Raw genomic sequence first — 13,403 nt, forward strand, 5'->3', positions numbered from 1 at the left:
TCAGGCTCCAGGACCCACATGGCACAAGTAGAGGACTGTCTCACATGGGTTATCTCCATATGTATAGCCTGTCATGTGTGTACCCACACACATTCATATATACAAACACAAAAACTAAGATGCACAAAAAAAAATTAAGACTTAGCCACATATGTTTGGGAATATTCTCACAAAGACATAGATGATACCAAGTTTTGTTGTATTTTTTTTTTTAAAGAGTAATAGGGGTTGGGGGCTGGAGAGATGGCTCAGTGGTTAAGAGCACTAGCTGCTCTTCCAGAGGACCTGGATTCAATTCCCAGCACCCACATGGCATCTCACAACTGTCTGTAACTACAGTTCCCTGGGATCTGACACCCTCATACCAATGTACATAAAATAAGGCTAAAATTAATTTTTAAAAAACAGTAACAGGAATCAAACCTAGGGTTGCTAGGCTAGACCTCTTTTTAATTTTGATTCTGGGAAGGGTCTTACAAAGGAGCCCAGGGAGGCCTTAATCTTACAGTTTCCCTGCCTCACTCACCAGCTGGCACCACCAGGCCCAGCTCACCAAATAATTCTATATGTAGCTGCAAAGGCTGTATTTACCTGAGGCAGCTGTTTGGCGATGTCCCCACCTACGAAGACGGCCTCCAGGTAGACCCACAGGTTCTGGACCACTAGCCACTCTTCAATGATGTCTGAGGAGGTGGACAACTTATATACCCAATTCTGAATATTCTTTTTGAAGGGGGCATTATATCTAAAAAGGAAGGATATGAAACATTTCTGACGGCTGTGAGGTCTGTGGCTGGTGCTGGGGTAGGATTTGCAGACATATTTGGTGCTTCATAGATATCTGGGAAGAGGGTCTCCCCAATAATGAATGTCTCAGATAACTCTGTACTCCCTAGCAGGGCCATGGAAACTGATTCCCAACTGAACTCTCCCCTCAGAGAACTGTGAAAATACTGAGTTTTGTGGTGTCAAAAGTATATTTTACCAGGTTATATGTAGGTAAGTATAAGATTAAAGGATTCATATCCAATTCTCTCATCTAGCTTCCCTGTGCACCTGTACACATCACATACACACAAATAGACACAGGTGCCTATATATCTAAACTAAACTAATCTAAACTAAACAAAACACTGCAATTAGCTAGGAACACTGAGGCTACAAATGCTCAAGCCAAACCCTTGGCTGCTGTCATTCTTCAGGCCAACCTACAGCCTGTTTCCAAGAGGCTATCAGCCATGCAAGTCAGGATGGTGAATATGCAATGACCCATGGGAATCACCAACCTTGAGATCTAGGAACCAATGATTATGCTACCATCACCTCTGCTAGGAGCATGAAAATTCAAACAGTAGATCTTTACCACCACAAATCCAAGCCACAATTCCCCGACCCACGATCTTTATAGATTACACATATCCAAACACGGACTGGGCCAGAGGTCATGCTGGCTGCCCGTCACTAGTCATCTCCCTGGACATTGACCTCTGTGATGAGAGAGCTGTGATGTAAGGTGGTAAGGGAAAGGACAGACTGACTGACAAGGCAAGATGTCTCTGTCATTTCTAGAGTTTATATATTATCCGTCTGTGGCCTTTGATGGAGTTGAAGACAGATAGTTATGGTTATAGTTTTCCTTAGTTAGGATTAAAGATAAGTTACATAGACTTTAGACATACAAAGATAGAATAGATAATGGAATATTTTCTTAAATCTTGCTAAATGTTAATGGACTAAATATTGTTAACTGTGATTCTTATTTGATAACTGTTGTGTGATATATTTTGCTATGTTAAGGTTAAAACCCTTCTTTTTATTTAGACAGAAAAGAGGAGATGATGGGAGATGCCATTATGTATATATGTTTCTCATACTGGTTAATGAATAAAGCACTGTTGGCCAATAGGAAAGGAAGATAGGAGGGACTAGGAGGTAAGGAGGAAAAAGGAAGTAGTGAGAGGAGTCAAGATGGAGAGTCTGGAGAAAGCAGGACGCTGGCCGGCTCTCCGGTAAGATGAGACCATGTGGAAATACATAGATTAATAGAAATGGGTTAATACTTAAGACAGAGCTAGCCTATAAGAAGCTAGTACCGGGCCAATAGCATTATATCAAATACAGAGTCTCAGTGTGTTATTTGGGGCTGGCGCGGCGGCGGGACCAGACCAGTGGCGGGAGGAAAAACCTTACTCCTTACAACAGACAGCTCAGGGCTTAAGAGCACTGGCTGCTCTTCTAGACCCAAGTTCAGCCACCAACACCCATGTTAGGTGGTTCACAACCATCTGTAACTCCAGTTCCAGAGGATTCAATACCCTCTTCTGGATTCCATGCACACCTGTACACATGTGGTAGACATGCAAACTGATAAACACATACACATAATTTAAAATAAAAGAAGAACAAATTGGGCAGTGGTGGTAGTACACACTTTTAATCCCAGCACTGGGGAGGCAGAAGTCTCTGTGAGTTTAAGGACAGCCTGATCTACAGAGTAGTTCTGGGACAGAGTCCAAAGCTAAAGAGAAACCCAAGAAGAAGAAGAAAGAAGGAGGAGGAGGAGGAGGAAGAAGAAGAAGAAGAAATACTGTGCTTAGCTACAAGGGTCAGGTTACAAATGTTCTCAATGGGTGACAACTAGAACAAGGAATGATAGTAAGAGGACATAAGAGGAGGCCATCTCAGTGTGGGGCATAATACTTGTTATGCTGCCAATATGGGGCTAGCCTTCACCCTGGAAAAATTAGGGGAGATGGGTACCTCTGAAGAGAGATGGAATGGCCATGGCTCTTAAGGAAAACAGACACTTGGCACAGACATGTACAGACAAAAGCTTGAAAGGTAGGGCAAAATCGGATTTAATGCCCTAGCTACAAAATTGGGCTTTTACCTAGTAGTTTATGATGCTAAGACACAAATTTAAATCTCACCTGCGAATTATAAAATTACCTGTTGCTCAGCAAGGAACCTAAGACCATTAGGCTGTCTTCCATTAAAGTGATAATTTCTCCGGACTCTGTCCCTTTGAGCAGGAGCTCGCCTTTCCCCTTAAACGCTGCAAAACTCAGGTTCTGGTTGGTCCAGTTCTCGATCACCTGCGTCATCTTGGCTTCAATATCCTTCTCCTTAATGGCAGATATGCAGATATCCTTCAAAGGAAGAAGGGAGAGTCTGGGCTTCCTCAACTGCAAACTATGTATACCATAAAAATCATAGCACCTGTAGCACAGAAGGAACCAGAAGACCCCTTTGCCCAGTGAGTTAACTCGTAGCTGAGAAAGCCAAGGTTCCCATGCTGTGGGTTCCTACCAGAAGCAATTTTTAAAAATCTAGAGAAGGCTGACAGGTGAGAGGGCTCGACAGATAAAGCCGCTTGCAGCCAAGCCCAATGATGTCAGCCCAAGCTCCTGGATTCCACCTGGCAGAAGAACCATCTCCTGGAAGTTGATCTGTGACTTCCCCAAAATACACTTAGTGGGGAAAAAAATCACTGACTTAAAAAATTTGGACAGAACATCCTAAGGAATTCACCAGGAACATAATACTTAAAGACCATTTACCTTGCTTTTTTCAGTGTAAGTACAGCTAAAAGATGGGAGGGTAGACTGCCAGGCTCTAAAATGATTGTACTTAAAATGATCACTTTATCTTAACATGATCACCAGCATATATCTAATAAATTCCTACCCACCCTCCTTTTCATATGTGTACTTCAGAAACCCTGTACACCAAAAGTCTACATGATTGATGTTGCTATTCAAATTCTTCACAACGGTTGTGTTCTTATTGGTCCAAGCACATGCCCACAATTCCAATCGCACTAGCTCTCTTGCACTAGCCTTACCGGCATGGCACATTTTGCTATTTTACCTTCAACTACTCCTCAACAAACATGACCACTATACAAGCTATTTTCAAAGAGTAAATAAAAGGTCAAACTCTCCCTTTTCAAGAAATATAGAGGGCAAAACAACACTTATGAATCAAGAAGTCAGGACTGGACATGGTGGCACACTGGGGAGGAGAAAGCAGGAGGATCTCTGAGAGTTTGAGGCCAAACTGGTCTATAGAGTGAGTTCCAGGACAATCAAAGCTACATAGTGAGACCCAATCTCAAAACACACACACACACACACACACACACACACACACACGCACGCACGCACGCACACACGCGCGCACACACACACACACACACACACACACACATACCACGAGTCAAAAAAAAAAAAAAATCACTGGGGCTGGAGACATGTCGAAGCAGGTAAAAGCAGACACTGCTCTTACAGGGGACCCGAGTTCAGTTCCCAGCACTGGGTCACAACTGCCTGTGACTCTAGCTCCAGGGAATCAGGTGTCCTCTCTGGTTCTATGTGAGCACACACAATCCACACACAGACAGCCTATATATACATATGCATAAAACTAAAATAAACTTTAAAAAAATTCAAAACTCTGTGTAAGCCATGCGGGAAGGGAGGTAGAACACAGGCTCTCTCTTACGTTGAAGCTACAACAAAGTAAATGGTGGAGCAGAATATAGAAGGGTGGTCAGTCGCTGCAGGCAGGAAGGGGAGCGACACCAGAATCCACAGAGACTGGAGAAAGGAGCCTTACTGTCACACAGCAGTGCAAGGCGCCCATCCTTCACAATGGCATTGTGTACTTAATGAAGAACCAGAAAAGAGGGATAGAAGAGCACAAACACAAGGAGATGTTAAAGACAGAGATGGAAATATGAAGTGCCTTCATCTGACCATGACACATCCTAAGCATGTGTTGAATTCTCACTCTCTGGCCCGCAGATATATGCAAGTATGTGCAGGGTAAAAAGTAAAATAAATGTCCAAGCTGTAGAGATGGCTCAGTGGTTCCCACCACCCACACCAGGCAGCTCAGAACCTGTAACTCCAGCTCCAGGGGGTCTGATGCCCTCTTCTGGTCTTTGTAGACACTTACACTCGAGTGCACATGCCAACACACAGCCGCTCACACGTAAACACATAATGAAAATTCAAACGTTTCCCTGGCAAGTCTCAGAAAAGAAAAGGGCTACTTTCCTGAGCTGCCACTGATACTTCCTCGCTCCTTACACACCTCAATATCATCCTTGTTTTTAAGGAGAGGCGCCTCCATGATGTTTCTCAGGCAAAAGGAGTCAGACTCCACGTCGAACGGGGTGCCGGTGAGCTCAGAGATGCGATCCCAGTGCCTCTGTTTCATGGCTTTGTTGGTCATCATTTCTAGGAGCGGACACGACTCACTGAAATCATCGATTCTCTTTTTGAGGTCTAGGAAGGCCTGCCAGTCTTTCAGTCCTTTGGGAAGTTTTCGACATCTTTCAGGGAGAGAGAGGACAAAAGATTCTCACCTGTGCAGTTGTTATTTTGTTGGTTTTGGTTTTCAAGAAAGTTTATCTCCTTTTCCTTTGAAGTGTTATGAACAAACAACAATAACAGCCTGTAAAGCATCTTTTCTTGCAGTTTTTATTTTGTGCGTATGAGTTTCGCTTGCATTCGAACTATTTAAGTACCTGCTGTCCAAGGAGGCCCAAGGAGGACAATGGATCCCCTGAAACTGGAAGATGGCTGTGAGGTACCATGTGGGTGCTCAGAATAGAACCCAGATCCTTTGGAAGAACAGCCAGTGCTTTTGATTGCTGAGCCATCCCTCCAACCCCTTAAATGCCCTTTTTAAAAACACTCATTTTTAATTATGGGTGTGTGCATCTATATGTAGGAATGCAGTACCCAGGGAGACCAGAGGAGGGTGCCCTGGAGTTGGAGTTGCAAGTGGTTCAGAGCCCCGGGACTTGGGTCCTCTGAAAGAGCAAGAAGCACTCTTAACCCTGCAGCCATCTCTGCAGCCTCAGCTTGTACACAGTCTAACTGGGGCCTATAAGATAAACACTTTAAGGAAGCAAGCTAATGTAACTAAGGCCCACCTGTTCTGGAATTCCTGCAGTTCCGCATTGATCTTTTCAATATCTACATCTCCCCAGAGTATCTCATAATAACCACTGATGCTGCCCATGACAGTGTCGTACAGTCCATACAGCTTCTGGAGCAAGTTGAGTTCTTTTCTGAGGAACAAAATGACATGTGTGGTCTCTCGACACAGATGCACACTGCAGCGGTGGCTTTCAAGACAAAGTCTTTATTAAAGTCCCTTCAATAAGGTCAAGCCGGTGACATCCTAAGTCATATGATCACTCAGCATTGTTCACTGCTTTAACTATTTTGTAAAGGAGGAAGCTAGACCCTTTTCTAATGCTAAGACACAAACTACAATGTTACTTACCTTGTTTGTAGTTGCTGGTGATTTGTTTGTTTGTTGGAGACAGAGTCTCACTGTGTAGTTCTGGCTGGCCTGCAACCTGCTCTGTAGACCAAGCTATCCTTGAGCTCACAGAGATCCCCTGCCTCTGTCTCCCGTGTGCTGGGATTAAAGGTGTGCACAATCACAACCAGCTTGAGTTGTCCTCTTTTTCAAATTTTTAAGTTATTTTTCTTTTCCAAGACCCTAAGAATTATTTCTTTTCCTCAAAGGTTATTCCCAGTGATGTGTGAAAACAGAAGGAAGAATTTCTATATTTTCTACAGGGTGACATCACAGTGGAAAATCACTACTCTATCGTCCTCCAGGTGGCACACTATGTTTCAACAAAATAGAGGAACAGAGCTCAGAAGGTACAATTTCTGTGTCTTTCACTTGTTTAACTTCTACTTAATACAGCCAAGAACTCAGAATTACTCAGTGTCTTCATAAAACAACATAGAAACAAGTGTACATGAGTTCATTAAACTTGGTGATTTTATGATGAATGATAGATTTCAGGGGCCAGCAAGATGGCTCAGCAGATAGAGGTACCTATCTCTAGCCAAGACTGAGTTTGATCCCTGGGTCCATGGGTCCCACGTGGTGGGAAGAGATAATCAACTCACATAAGTTGTCCTCTGATCTCCACACACATTCTGTGGCACATGTACACACACACACACACACACACACACACACACACACACACACAGAGACACACACACTTAAAAATAAATGTGATATAATTTTTAAATAAAATAAAATTTCATTATAAAAATGATCCATGTGCCAGGCATAGTGGTGCACACCTTTAATCCCAGCACTTAGGAGGCAGAGGCAGGCATAGATCTCTGTGAGTTTGAGGCCAGCCTGGTCTACAGAGTGAGTTCCATAACAGCCAGGGTTGTTACACAAAGAAACCCTGTCTCAGGAAAAAAAGAACAAATACTTCATGAGTCAGATGGCTACGTGCCATGTTATACTGGAGATTATAATGCTGACTCTCACACCAAGAGTGCGATTAAGAATTACTCAATGATCATGTAAAAATTAAGATTTTTCTAGAACCCTGCCTTAAGTAGCCTAACTCAATAAGCTGTGGATGAGAACCAGACACCTGCAATTCTAATATAAATGGTAAATGAGTTACACTCAGAGATCAGTGTTTTAGAAGGAAAATAAAAATATCTACCCTAGACTGGGCAGTGGTGGCACATGCCTTTAGTCCCAGCACTTGGGAGGCAGAGGCAGGTGGATCCCTGTGAGTTCAAAACCTGTCTGGTTTACAAGAGCTAGTTCCAGGACAGCCTCTAAAGCCACAGAGAAACCCTGTCTCAAAAAACCAAAATGGCTGGAACATTTGTCTATATTCTGCTGAAAGACGATAGTCAAGATTCTAGAAGCACTGTTGTAATGTTCCACCACCCCCCACCCTACTCCCCCAGTGCTGGGGATCAAATCCAGGGCCTTACATACACGCTAGGTCAATGCTCTACCACAAGCCATGCCCTCAACCTTAATGCTGCTTCTGAGAAAAGATTCTACTAACTAAATCTTGTTTACATCCCAGATATGTTCTTAAAATCAAGCAAGCTATTTAACCACTAATTTCAATACAATCTATATCTACCTCCTGAGGCTGAGGTAGGCTTGATGTAAGCGAAGTCAGAAGAGAAATCAAAATCATTGGGATCAAAACTGCAGTCTTTCTGACTCAGTAACACTGTCCAAAGTTAGCAAAAAAGAACAGCTAAGTCACAAGCTAGCTTTATGTGAGACCAGAATTACTGCAATGGACTCTCCACCTTCTCTAGAAACTTTACTTTGTATATGGATATGACTTTTCTGTTGATGTGATAACATACTCTGGTAAAAGAACCTTCAGGAAGGGTGGTTTATTTTAGCTTGCAGTTTGAGGTGACTGTCCTTCAGAGAGAGGGAGTTGAGGGTGATATATTATTTATTATTTAATAAAGATTTCCTGAAATATCAGAAAGCAAAGCCAGCTACACTAGTTATCTGTAGAAGCTAGACAGTGGTGCATACCTTTTATCCCAGGAGACAGAGGCAGATGGATCTCAATGAGTTCAAGGCCACCCTAGCCTACACAACAGTGAAGAATACCAGAGCTCAGGCCTTGGGATCAAACACCTTTAATCCCAGCACTAGGAGTGATATGGCCAGTCTGAGAAAGGAATATAAGGAGGAAGAGACAGGAAATTAAGAACTTTTGCGTCTGAGGGTTCGTGGAAACAGGGTTGCCATTTCAGCTGGGTAGCACTAAGATCTCTTGGCTTGGCTGCTTTGCTTCTCTGACCCTCAGCTTGAACCCAAATATCAGACTCTGGATTTTTAATTTTCATGTTACAATCCACAGTGAAGATGTACAAAGTCAGTACTCACACTGCTTTCTCCTTTTTAAACAGTTTAGGATCCCAGCCCAGGGGATGATGCCACCTGTAGTGAGAGGGTCTTCCCACTTTAGTTAAGGTGTCAATCCCCCCATGGGTATTGCCTGGGGTCCATCTCCCATGTGATTCCAGATCTCATCAAGTTGACAGCTGAAATGAGCCATCACAGAGATTATGTATACATATTAGCAATGAGGGGACCATGCTTTCTGCATATGGGCAGTATTTAGTGACTTACATGGAATACCTACACATTTGAAGAACTTACCTGGTTTTATGCAAAACTTCATAGTCGGTCACTGGTAACCCAAAAAGTTGTTCCCCAGATGAATATGTAACAAATTTCCTCCATAGATCATCAAAATTGGCCTACAACAAAGTTTTTAAAGTTTTACTGACACAGAATTAATTCAGATCCCATTAAGTGATAATTTATTATAATTGAGACAAAGGGTAATACACATGAAACAAGGATTCGTGGGGCAAATTTCTTCTGATCCAAGTCACCAAGAAAGTTACTTTCAGGCATTCTACACGAATCTATTTCATATTAAATTCATTCTTTAATTAACTAAGTGGTCTCTGGAAATGCTGTGTTTCTGATCCTTGTCTGCACATTTGAAAGTAATAGAATGGTATGTTAAAAAAAAAATCTGTAATTCAGGCTTTTTCACTACTTTGGACGAGCAATTCCTCTCCCACGAGACTCAAAACTGAGAAAAGCATCAGCACTATAGAGGCAGCCTGTTTTCTCTGTACGCAATACAAGAGTCTACAGGGTGAATGATTTGTTTGTGACACCAAGAGTCTCACGTTTCTTTCCCTTTCTTGAGATTTATGTTTCACTGTGTATCTGTGTGTGTGTGTGTGTGTGTGTGTGTGCGCGCGCGCGCGCGTGTATGTGGTGCCCGTGGAAGCCTAGAGCTGGAGTTACAGTTGGTTGAGAGTCACCATGTGGGTACTGGGAACTAAACTTAGGTCTTCTGTAAGAGCAGCAAGAGTGCCATCTCTTAAGCACCCTCATTTTTTTATTTATTTTTTATTAAAAATTGAATAGCATATACTTGATTGCTAAAATGTGAACCATGGTAGTAATCCAACAGTTAAAATAAAAGCACCCCATGGGCCAGGCATTGGTGGCGCACCCCTTTAATCCCAGCATTTGGGCATTAGGGAGGCAGAGGTAGGTGGATCTCTGTGAGTTTGAGGCCAGCCTGGTCTACAGAGTGAGTGCCAGGACAGGCTCGAAAACAATAGAAAACAATAATACAGAGAAACCTTGTCTCAAAACACCAAAAAAAAAAAAAAAAAATGGCCTTCTCCACAGAGTGAGAGTGAACATCTCCCTAAATGCCCCTGCTTGCCTCTCACTTTTGAGCCTATACACAAACTGTAAAGTCTCCTCCCCCACCTAACCCTAATTATTCCCCCACAATGCATCTGAGATGCCTCTTCTTCCTGGGGGGAGCCTTCTCTGCTTGTCCCAGTAGTTCCCGTCTGGGCTGGGAAGCCCCATAGCCCAGCTTCCAAATCCCAAGTCTCCAAAATTAGAACATGGCCCTCGCAGCATGGCTTCAGGATCACACCCTCTAGCTGTGTTCCTGTCAGATTTCAGCAGCTTGGAGATAACAACCACTCCTAACCGAATCTCAGATTTATTTATTTTTATTTTATGGGAATGAGTGTTTGTCTGGATACACATATGTACACTGTGTATGTGCAGTGTGTAAAGCATCCAGAAGGCATTGCACACCCTGGAACAGGAATTAAAGGTGGTTTTAAGTCACTATATGGGTGCTAGGAACCAAACCCAGGTCCCCTGCAGGAGTAACAAGTGTTCTTTAAGCACTGAGCCATCTCTCCAGCCAGCAACTCCCTTTGATGACTCAGAGTACATGGTGGGGGGGGGGGACAGGAAATATAAAAATAATCTAGAGCCCCTGTAGGAACATACAAGCATGGGGGGCACAACACAAAGAGAACAGAATTCCTTAAGGCTTGTGGAGGGCAAATCCATTGAGCACTCCATCAATTTAGAAAACGCTGTATTTTTCTCAGGGTATTCTCAGCAATCTGAGTGCAGAAACAGATAATGACCCAAGGAATACTGTACAGTCCAGACCATGGACTGTTTTCAAGTGTGCATATAAAAGGAAAACGAGTGCTGGGAATAAAAGACAAGCAGGAAAATGACTATCCAATATTTAAAGCCTTACAACGATAAAATACATTGTACTATTGATTTTCTTTGCCTTATATGTCAAAAGAGAAGCTAAGAAATAGGACAAAGTTCACTGTCAAGGCATTAAATTCATAGTCAAGGTATCATTCTCTAACAATACTGAGATTCTGTGTATGGGAGAGAGGGATGGAGGGAGGGAGGGAGGGAGGGAGGAGGGAGGGAAGGATAGCAGTGTTGAGAAGATTAGAGTGCAAAGCTGGATATAGTAGCCAAAACTTGTAATCCCAACACTGGGATAGTGGAGGCAGATCCCTGGAGCCTGGTGGCCAGCCTAATCTATTTGGTGAGTTCCAGGCCACTGAGAGACCCTATCTCAAAGAAAGAAAGAGAGAGAGGGAGGGAGGGAGGGAAGCAGAAGGGAGGAAGAGAAGGAGGGAGAGGGAGGAAGGAAATAAAGAAAGAAAAGAAAAAAAATAAGGAAAAAGAAAGGTCACTGATGTCAGGAATGACACCAAGATTGTCCTCTAGTCTCCAAATGCACATGCACATGACATGTGCCCACACACAAGGGTGCATATGTGTACACACACACACACACACACACACACAATTAGACTGCAACTAAAATTTGTACGTATTTTAAACATTAATTTTTCTATTATAAGATAAAAGATAAAATTGCCTCTAAAATCGCAGTTTTGAAATATTACCTTGTCAGTGTGACAGAGGAAATTGTTTTTACCTGGAATATCTGTAGTCTGTTGCTAGCTTCTTGGGGTGGAATATTTGGTACCATGGGTCCTTCCTGTAAGAAATAATATCATCTCCGTTCTTACTCCTGATCAATGTATGTGCCAGTTCACTGCTTCTATCTAAAACTCACTTTAAAAAAAAAAAAAGAAGAAGAAGAAGGAAAGAAGAAGATTTAAATGGTTTGTGTGTGTGTATCTGTGTTGGGTGGTATGCACACATAAGTGCAGGTACCCTCAGAGGCCAGAAGAGGGCATCGGCTCCCCTGTAGCTGGAGTGTGGGCAATGGGAGCTGCCCATTGTGGGTGCTTATGTCCAAACTCCATTCCTCACGACTGAGCAGCAAGTATCACCTACATTCATGGGTGCTGGGATCCAATTCTGTCCTCTGCAAGAGCATCAAGTATAACTGCTGAGCCATCTCCCCAGTCCCGCTATCAGAAATTCTGTGAGAATTCTATCCCCTAGACATGGTAAAACCTGACCCTTCATTCCTTCCACACCCTTCGGGATCATAGCTTATTTTAACACTCAAATCTGCTTTCTTTCTCTATAACATGTGCTCAAAGGAATAGCCATTCCCTGCATGGATAGTTGTAAATATGCAGATTTGGTCATTACCATACAATTTACCTACTTCTTGAGAAGTGTCTCTTTTTATATCACATAAACCTACCACAGACATTGCAACATGCAGCATGCCATGTTTAAATTACCGTCTCATAGGCTTCTGTAAAGTTAATAACGTCCTCACGAAAAACTTCCACCGACTCAAGCAGACTGCTTTTAAACTTGGGTTGCACTTGAACCAGCTCATCCTGTACGGAAACCTAGAACCAAGAGGAATATTCAGCATGAGGGTCTGAGTGATGTGTTAAAAAATGAGAATTGTAATTCCTCTCTAGCAAGTTTATGTGCCACTGAGGGGACAAAGATGTCTCTGCTCGCTTGTTATAATATACATGAAGGACTCAGATGCACTTACGGGACACTGAAGTCTCTCTGCTTTGTGATTTGAGAGGACTGTTATGCCACAGATAAAAATTAACTCAGAATGCATCAGAGACCTAAATGTAAAGACTAAAATTATAAAACTAGGAAAGCATAGATGTGATTCAGTATAACTGAATTGGTCAATGATTTCCTGCACATGATAGGAACATGGGGACAACAAAAGAAGAAACTGAATTGATTAGGTTTTAATTAAAGTAAAAAAAAAACCACTGGTGCACTTCAAAAGATGCCACGGAGAAGGTGAAATAACTGGAGCTGGGGATATAACTCAGTGATAGAAACTCCACTGAGAAGGGATGAAAGCCTGAGTTTGATTGTTCCCGGCACTGCCAATCAATCAACCCATCAATCAATAAGGTAAAATGACTATGCACAGAACAAGAGAGAAAGTATTTACAAGTTATATATGATATAAGGAACCTAGAAAATAATAAAAACTCATAAAACTTAATAAGAAAGAAGAGCTCAATTAAACAAACAAACAAACAAACAGCTTTACATGTATGCATCCCCAGTGATATACAAATGGCCAATAAAACGGTCAAAGGAATGGATGCTTAATACCATTAGCAACTGAAAAAAATAAAGTGCCTGGGGCACTGTGGATGAACCTTGAAAATGAATGCTAAGTTGAAGATTCCTCACATAGGCCCACACAGTGTATAATTCCATCTTCATTAAATATTCAGAAAAGATAAATCCACAGACATGGAAAGTGCTCCAGGGCT

At 42.5% G+C, this 13,403-nt stretch overlaps 1 protein-coding gene across 1 annotated transcript in view; it reads right to left on the reverse strand.

Annotated features, from left to right (window-relative positions):
- The window catches only part of Dnah8 (dynein axonemal heavy chain 8), a 211,128-nt gene that overhangs the window by 135,780 nt on the left and 61,945 nt on the right, over nucleotides 1-13,403 (reverse strand). Inside the window, exons 30-36 of the mRNA XM_051187064.1 lie at nucleotides 12,378-12,491; nucleotides 11,654-11,716; nucleotides 8,998-9,098; nucleotides 5,945-6,082; nucleotides 5,098-5,338; nucleotides 2,950-3,149; nucleotides 592-745 (exon numbers count right to left, since the gene is read on the reverse strand). Coding sequence (XP_051043021.1) covers nucleotides 592-745; nucleotides 2,950-3,149; nucleotides 5,098-5,338; nucleotides 5,945-6,082; nucleotides 8,998-9,098; nucleotides 11,654-11,716; nucleotides 12,378-12,491 — 1,011 coding nt within the window. The remainder of the gene's footprint in view (nucleotides 1-591; nucleotides 746-2,949; nucleotides 3,150-5,097; nucleotides 5,339-5,944; nucleotides 6,083-8,997; nucleotides 9,099-11,653; nucleotides 11,717-12,377; nucleotides 12,492-13,403) is intronic.

Source organism: Phodopus roborovskii, unplaced genomic scaffold (assembly GCF_943737965.1).
Source record: "Phodopus roborovskii unplaced genomic scaffold, PHOROB, whole genome shotgun sequence".
In the NCBI taxonomy this organism is placed as follows: Eukaryota; Metazoa; Chordata; class Mammalia; order Rodentia; family Cricetidae; genus Phodopus; species Phodopus roborovskii.